The sequence below is a fragment of the Ursus americanus genome, chromosome 32 (genome assembly GCF_024610735.1).
Source record: "Ursus americanus isolate L20-20 chromosome 32, mUrsAme1.1.p, whole genome shotgun sequence".
NCBI classification, from domain to species: domain Eukaryota; kingdom Metazoa; phylum Chordata; class Mammalia; order Carnivora; family Ursidae; genus Ursus; species Ursus americanus.
Genome location: NC_142158.1, coordinates 1,481,728 through 1,490,308, shown reverse-complemented (window position 1 = coordinate 1,490,308; position 8,581 = coordinate 1,481,728). Strand labels below are relative to the sequence as shown.

The 8,581-nt window shown below is 44.5% G+C and overlaps 1 protein-coding gene across 1 annotated transcript; it reads right to left on the bottom strand.

The window, feature by feature from the left end:
* Positions 1–3,190: 3,190 nt before the first annotated feature.
* LOC123796456 (olfactory receptor 2B8-like) lies at positions 3,191–4,150 on the bottom strand. Its single transcript, XM_045803937.2, has one exon. The coding sequence runs from the start codon at positions 4,127–4,129 to the stop codon at positions 3,191–3,193; it is 939 nt and encodes a 312-aa protein (XP_045659893.2). The 5' UTR covers positions 4,130–4,150.
* Between the last annotated feature and the right edge of the window lie 4,431 nt (positions 4,151–8,581).

The window sequence follows — 8,581 nt, the reverse complement described above, 5'->3', positions numbered from 1 at the left end:
CACATCCCCTGACCCCTCTGAGCAGCAGTCATTCATCCTCTCATTTCTGCATTTACACGGAGCCCACCTTCTCGGCAAACCACATCCATACACAGTGGTTCCCAGAGTCTGCACGACCAGGTCTGAAACACGCTACAATATCATGACGATGAAAGAAGTCCTCATCTGCATTACAAAACAAGCATCTGAAAAGAAGTCACCTGCCAGGGAAAGGTTCACAAGGATCTGTAACCTGTTCCTCCCTCCTCAGTGAGCCTGGACAGAGCAGAACTCTGGCAAAGAATAACCGTGAAATGCGCAGACAACGAGATACGTGAGGGTCTTACAGGTGTGGCTGTACGCCGATCACTACCCTACTAGTGATGGCAGCGTGATGCGTGGGGTCTGTTTAGAAGCTACACCCCACACACTGCCGACATGCTACCAAATGACAGTCCTAACGCCAGAGCAGGGCTGTGACGGAAGGGACACAGAATCTGAGGATCCCCCAGCCTTCCCTGTGCTGACTGGTGCCAGACAAGTTCTGCCCCACATCTGAGAAACAAACCACTTCCCATTGCGGTGCGGGGTCTCCGAAGCTGTGTCTGATGGGCCTGGCGACTCCTGGATACCCAAGTGCTCTCAGCATTTTGTATCCTTAGTTAATCGGTAGTAAATCTTCTGTGGGTTAAGAATTGAGTTTCATGTGAGTCCGACTGACATTTTGGGTGTCTGCAATCACGCATCCCCTGAGCTGAGGGTGTGCACCCCGCGTTCCTCACAAAGGACAAGAGCTGGGAGAATCCATGGATTCCTCTAGAGCATAACAGTCGTCCTGAGCTCCAGGTGCTAAACACAGATGGAGTCAAATAACGTAGCCAAGCCTTGGGTACAATCCCACAGGCATGCCAGTTATTGGTGAAAATTCAGAAGGAGACAGTCCAAATATATTGGTGACAATTACACAGCCCTGGACTCTGTTGTAGACAAAGCATGGAGAGTGTGGGGAGCAGGTTCCTAACGTTAGAAAACTGCTACAAAACAATCCTGAACTTGTGTTTGGTCTGTCAAGTAATTTCTTTTTTGTTTTAGCGTGGATGCCAGAGACCTTGTTCTCTATAATTTATTCCCATGAGTCATAAACATGCAAATGCCAAACATTCACTTAAAGAAAATAAATGTTTGACCCCTGGGCGCTGTGTGACCTCAAGAGCTGAGAAGTTGCTCCCCCAGAACAACAGGCTGTGTAACTTCGTGAGACCCTGAGGGGTTTTGCACCAAAGAGAGATCATTTGAGGGATTTTAAAGTAACCATTTGGATATAACGGTCAGGACGTGGTTGAAACATAATGAGGAGAGGGAAATCTGTCACCATCAGGGATAAACAGTATCACAAAACTGCTTTTCCGCTGGCACACATGCAGCATCACTGCGCTGTCAAGAGAAACCCCAGGGGTGGATTCCGGTGGGAATATTGTGATGCTGTTAGCGATCCAGACAGACCCTGACCATGTGCATACTCTCCCCCGGCTGTCGTTTCCAGCCTCCAAGCGCTGTCTCTGGACAAGGTCACTTGTCATGAGCACGACCAGCTCAGGGGGTTCAAGACCCTGAAGGAGCTGGTCACTGTCGGATAGGGAACAGCACCCTGGTTACGCGGACGTGTCCGGTCCCAGACACAGATACACTTACCTGCAGGGGCCACGTGCAGAATTCAGAGCTGTATGACAGTTAATTCGAATGAGATGGTAATTTATAAAATTTAGACACATGGGGATGTTTAGTAGTTAATAAACAATTCTTTATTTTTTTTCCTCCCGGTGAATCCGAGTAAGCTCCATGGAACATGGGATTTCCTGGGAAAGAGAGGTCATCTCTCTTATTTTCCTATGTCCCTGCATCCAAATTGTTTGGGGCCTTTCTTCGGATGTGAGTTACAAAGCATTGATCAGCTGATGCCTGGATCAAAGAACTTATAAAATGGTATCAAGAGAAGATCTAAATGTTTTACCCTTTGTAACTTTTACTGCACGACTGTGGATAGAACACGCAGAATATTAAGTGGGAACTGAGTTCTGTGCTGTGTCGATGTGATCATGTCCCAAAGCCATTGTGGATGCGGCACTGGCTCACAAGCTGCGTGACCAGCGTGCAGACCTCACGCGGGCGCTTCTCCGACTGAGCACAGAAGTGGGCGAGCGCTGCCTGGTGTGTTAGCGCTGCCGCTCCCCGTGGACTGGCCGCAAGGCCCCGTCCCCGCCCCCATGTGACGCGAACGCTGCGGATAGGCTGCCTCCGACCACCGACACACGGGACATCACACTGCACCTGGCATCTGAGTGGCTTTACCGGCGTCGATGTTAGCAAGGTTTTCTCTGACCTAACAATTCGTTTTCCCGTAGACGCCCACCTAATTCTGTGAAAAAGCTGCGCTACGGTCAACCTATGGACCTTGCAATAGAGCCATGATCAGAACGCAAGAATAAGTGACATTCTTCAGCAATTGGTACAAAATGCGAAAATGTTCGTATTTCTTACAGTGCGTTAGTGGTTCGTAAGCTTATTTTGCCTGTGCCATCATATTACGTGCATAAATGTCTTTTTGCACTTAGAAATGGAACGGTATTCCCAAATGAGAGTGAAATAAGAAAAACCTGTGCAGCGTTCTAAAATACTAAAAATCATGGAACATTGCCTCAAAAACTGGAGATGTACTGTATGGTGACTAATATAACAAAATAAAAATTATTAACAAAATAATAAAATAAAATAAAATACTGAAACAAGATGCAGATGCTCAGGAAGCCTGGTTGCTGCAGTTGCTCAAGCGTCTGAGTCCTGATTTCAGCTCAGGTCGTGATCTCAGGGTCATGGGATCCATCCTGGCATCAGGCTCTGCACTCAGGGTACAGTCTGCTTGACATTCTTTCTCCGTCTGCCTAGCCTCCTCCTAGTTATGCTCTCTCTCAAATTAGATCATAGATCCTTAAAAATATATATATATGCATATGAGCTAAGATTACAAAATCAGCCTCTCCGGAGGCTACATGAATCCATGAACTTAGATTTTGGGAATTACTTGCATAAAAGAATGAGGTAAGTAAATTCCCTTGAGACTTATCAGGGGAAATTTTGGATGACCCAGGTAGGTCACAAACACATTAATCACTCTGATTTTCAACGTCTTCCATCAAAGGGTCTTCCCTCCCAGTCATCTGGAGTCATGGCTCCTGCAAAGCACCTTCTTCATTGCTCCCGTCACATCCTTGTTCCGCAGTGTATATATAACGGGGTTGACAATGGGGGTGACGATGGTGTAGAACAGAGAAACGAACTTGCCGTGATCCTGGGAGTAGTTGTTGCTGGGCTGGAGGTAAGCGTAGATGGCCGTGCCATAGAACAGGGAGACCACCGTGATGTGGGACCCACACGTCCCAAATGCTTTCCTCTGCCCTGCAGATGACTTTATTCTTAAGACTGCCCTGACAATCCGACCATAGGAGAAGGTGATTAAGGCCACAGGGATGAGGAGAATGATCACACTGACAAAAAAGAGCTCAGACACATTCGCAGTCGTGTCAACACAGGCAAGCTTGAGCAGTGGGGGGACCTCACAAAGGAAGTGATCAATTTTATTTCTCCCACAACGTGGTACAAGGAAGGTGAGCACAGTCTGCAATAAGGAGTTGGCAAAACCAATGACCCACGATGCAGAAGCCATGAGGGCACAGAGACGGGGGTGCATGACCACTGTGTAGTGCAGGGGCCTGCAGATGGCAGCATAGCGGTCAAATGCCATGACCCCTAAGAGAATGCATTCTGTGCAGCCCAACCCTAGAGAAACAAACATCTGAGCCACACAGCCACCAAAGGAGATAGACTTGTCTGTTCCCCTGAGATGAACCAGGAGCTGCGGGACAGTGCTGGTCGTGTAGCACAGGTCAAGAAAGCTCAGGTTGGAGAGGAAAAAGTACATGGGAGTCTGAAGATGGGGGTCCAGGTGGGACAAGGCAATGATGGTGGTGTTTCCCAGCAGAGTGAACAGATAGAAGATCAGAAGAACCACGAAGAGGACGAGCTCCAGCTGAGGCCGGTCCGAGAAACCCAGCAGGACAAACCCAGTGAAAGAACTGCCATTTTTCTGTTCCATCCTCTGTTAGCACATGTTTCCTGTCAGGACCAAGCGTTTAGCAACTTTTAAAAGAAATCTTTAAAAAAATAATTGGCAGGGGTAGTCTATCACGTTATAGACATGGCCATGGCATATTAAAAATAACTCTTTCAATAAATGATTGAAACTGACATACCTTATACCGATTTAGTTCTGCATTATCAGAAAAAGTAAATCCTTAATATGTAATATAGGAAAAGTGAAATAATGAACTTTGTGTTGGCGTCAGTCATAGGGATGAAAGGTCTTTTGGTCTGCATGTGAACATTGTGTCAGAATTACCTCTGTAATCTTAGTGAAGAGAAGGGCCATATACACCCCAATGTTCACTGCAGCATTGTCCACAATAGCTAAATTGTGGAAGCAGCCGAGATGCCCTTCAACAGATGAATGGATAAAGATGTGGTCCATATATACAATGAAATATTACTCAGCCATCAGAAAGGATGAATATCCACCATTTGCACGGACATGATGGAACTGGAGGGGATTATGCTAAGTGAAGTAAGTCAAACAGAGAAAGACAATTATCATATGGTTTCACTTGCACGTGGAACATAAGGAATAGCAGGGAGAACATTAGGAGAAGGAAGGGAAGAATGAGGGGTGGGAAATGGGAGGAAGAGATGAACCATGAGAGACTATGGACTCTGGGAAACAAACTGAGGGCTTCAGAGGGATGGGGTTGGGGGATTGGGACAGGCTGGTGATGGGTAGTAAGGAGGGCACGTATTGCATGGTGCACTGGGTGTTGTACGCAAATAATGAATCATGGAACATTGCATCAAAAACTAATGATGTACTCTATGGTGACTAACATAACATAATAAAAAATTTTTAAAAAAAGAATTACCTCTGTAAGTTATTATATTTATGGAAGCTACGAATTTGGATTTTGTGTTTCCTCACACTAGTAAAACAACTAAACTTCAGTCAGAGAGAATGTGAGACCACCACCATTCAATTACAGTGTTTAAGTTTGCCTGAAGATGCTTAAAATTACCATATCAATTTATCAGGAACTCTGAAATTCCTTAGCCTTGCATATACAGGTGGAATCAGAACTCTCAAATCCACCGGCCATGACTTTCCTCTTCCTTCTATGGATTTCTGTTTCACAATTATTAACCAGAACACTCAAAATTCCTGAAAAAAGTAGGATTATTCACCATCAATATTCTAATCAGAATAAACATTTTAAAAAGTTACCACACTGTGTAATCTGTGTACAAAGTGCAATGCTTTACACCCCTACCTATGATAAAATAGTCAAATAGATGAATATATACAGATAAACACAGATTGATACTCAAAGCAATGACAGGTAAAAGCCTGTAATGAAAACCTTTAAGTACTACACAGAAAGTTCCAGAAAAGATATTTTGGTATTATATAATTTCAGATACCCGTCAACATTAGGTTAATTATTGCCTTCTGGAAGCTCTCTTGCGAAGTTACTGATGCTGAACCAAGCACGTGGCCAGCTCTCAGGGAGTCTGATGACCCTATTCGTCTAGACGCTTAGAACTGAAGAAGTGTAGTCACAACCCCCCCCCCAAAGAGGCATCAGAAAACGAGTATTTCAGTTCTAGCATGTTCAAATTGTCAGGCATACAGTACATGTTTTGGTCTTCTAAGACGAAAAATCTGAATCAGGTTTCAGGGTAGACCCACTGGTGTGTGAAAGAAATGGGTACAAAACTGGCATAAAATAAATATTTATGAGATCGGAGTAGAGCGTATAGTATTTCACACTATTTTGTACTTCCTTGGGTTTCCTATGGAGATGTATTCAGTGGTATCCACAAAAAAAATCTATGCATGAAAAACGTCTTAATGGCATGAGGTATAAAGGAATCTGAGACAGTGTAAGTGTGCAACAACAGGGAATCTGCCAGACTCACTCCTGCTCAGAAGAGAGAATAAAAACAAACCGCGGTTCAGTCTCACGCACACATGCGCAAGTACAGATGAATTACCTAAAATAAATTGCTGGCGTTTTAAAGGTGTCTAATAAAGGAATTCCTCACCAAAGTAAGGAGGACAAGTGAAATGCTAACGCACCCAAGGAAACACCACTACCATATGTACCATTAGAAAAAATGATGAGATATTTTAGCATTATCCTATCGATAAGGACTAAGAGGGCAGGTAAGAGAAGACAAAACTCTGGTGAGCTGACCCTGTACAAATGATTTCCTGCTTTAACGGATTATAAATGTATGAGTGTGTGTGTGTGTGTGTGTGTGTGTGTGTGTGTGTGTGTATACATAAGTATAAAGAATGCTGAATGGCTTCTATCTGACAGGTATAAAAGTGAATGTGATTTTAAGTGGAAAAATAAAATATCAGGCAAAGGCGAAGCCCACTAGGAGAGAATGTGACATGTGACTGTCTCTGCATGTTACAACTGCTCCGAGTGCCTTCCTGGAGAGCACACCGGGAGGGAACTACGATACTCAGGTCATAGTCTACCATCTTTTTTTTCCCACATTACAGCCAGGAAAATGATCCTACTTTAGTAACAATGGGTATGGGAAAGATCGGGCTGCATAATGCGTTCTCCTGATTGCAACAGGCTCTCTGCGGATCTGGGTCCCTTTGTTCCCTTCCTCCTCCCTACTCAGCACCCATCCCTCTCCAATCCCTGTGCCCCACAGAGCGCAATCTTCCCGGAGAAAGGCTATGTTTAGACTAAAGTGAAATGAGAAGTTTCATTTCATCCACTTCTTACCACATTTAAAGACTCGTGTAAATAGGCTAAGAACCGTCATCTATACGTAGGTAGGTATCCAATGACACAGCAGTAAGAGACATCGATTCCTCTTAAACAAACTATGTAAATAATTCTGGCTGGAAATAGTAAACACATCTATGCTAGCTAAGGAGCACAGAACGCTGTCCCTACAACTATCATGATAGGATATCTTATAGGAAAACCCAGTACAAACAACACAAAAAATTATTACTATGCATACAAAACAACAAATACTTAAATAAACACAAGTTATATACTGAGAAGGAAAAGTGTTATTAGGTAAAATAAAAATAAAAATAAATAGATGCCAAAAAACAAAAACAATGGCGTTCTATGTAATAATTACCACCTAAAAAACAATATAGAGGGAAACGACATCTCATAAAAATACAATTCTACAATAATAATTAAGAGAACGTGCATCAAATGAAAGAGGTTGTATGTTCAGTAGCGGCACACGGAAGCTGATAGAGCCATTAACAGGAGTGTTCAATGCTGATGTACGTCTAAAAGTTTAAGTGGAAAAGCAGATATTTCCAGAAAACCAGATGTTCACTAGGCAAACTACACATTTTAAAGACCAAAGAACTCAAGAAAGTGTCTGTATTGAGGATATTTCAAATATATAACAATCACCGCTATAACTGACATAAAACCCTGCCCTATCCAGTTCCTGAATGATCCTGAAAGAGTGTTGGCAGTGGTAGAAATGAGTCGCTATTGCTTTAATAATGTGACCGTGTCCTAGGTCTGAGCTGACCCAGATCTACCAGAACAGGCCCCGAGGACAATGCAGGAGGAGCTGATGAGGGGAATGCAGCTGTCACAACACGGGAAATGACAGGTCTAATGAACATGGACAGTGCTTTCCAGCAGGTTCCACGGGAGAAGAGGATCAAGCAGGATTTCCCCTGCATGTGGTTTGTTCAGGGAATGCTCTCAGGATAAAGGGCGTGAGGGAACAAAACAGAGCAGAGAACGTTGCTAAGCAAGGATGTGGGCTCAGGTGGACTATGGCCCGAGCCTGATCCCCTAAGAAGCGGGACAGGACTCTCCCACACAAGCAGCCATCTGTGCTGGTGGAAACCCGCGTCCTCGCTGTCTGATACCGGAGCCGCTATCCACATGCCACCACATGTGAATTTAAAACGTCCTCGCTGAAAAACTGAATTTTGTATTTTATTTAATGCTAATTAATTTAAATGTAAATGGCTTCCTGTAGCTACTTACCCCGTATTGGACAGCCCAGCTCTGGAGCATGAATTGCAGCAGATTTCGTCCTGCCTGGGCATTGGCAGCCTTTGTCTACCCCACGAGCCTGTCACTGGCTGTGAGCTGCCCCCACCCTGTTCCTGAGACCCCCTGGCACAGTGGCTCCCCTTCAGCTGAGGGCCAATCTCTGAGAAGGGAATGGCTGTGAACCCTGCAGCCCATATTCATAACACATCAGGCAAGAACCGGAGCAGCAGCCAGGGAAAGAGGGTCTGAGCAGGACACCAAGAGCATCATGCAGGAGTCCATTCCCGATCCTGTGCGAGGAGACAAGGATGGAGCCCAGTGTCCAAACAGAGAAGCACCGACACAATAGTCACAAATCAACTCCCCTGTAGTAATCTCCGATACAGCATTTTTTAAACTCCAGACATGCTTTAGATATTTTAGAAAATCTAAAG

What these genes read in the sequence shown, in the direction of transcription:
- LOC123796456 (XM_045803937.2), bottom strand. Translation starts at nt 4,129, where the DNA reads ATGGAACAGAAAAATGGCAGTTCTTTCACTGGGTTTGTCCTGCTGGGT.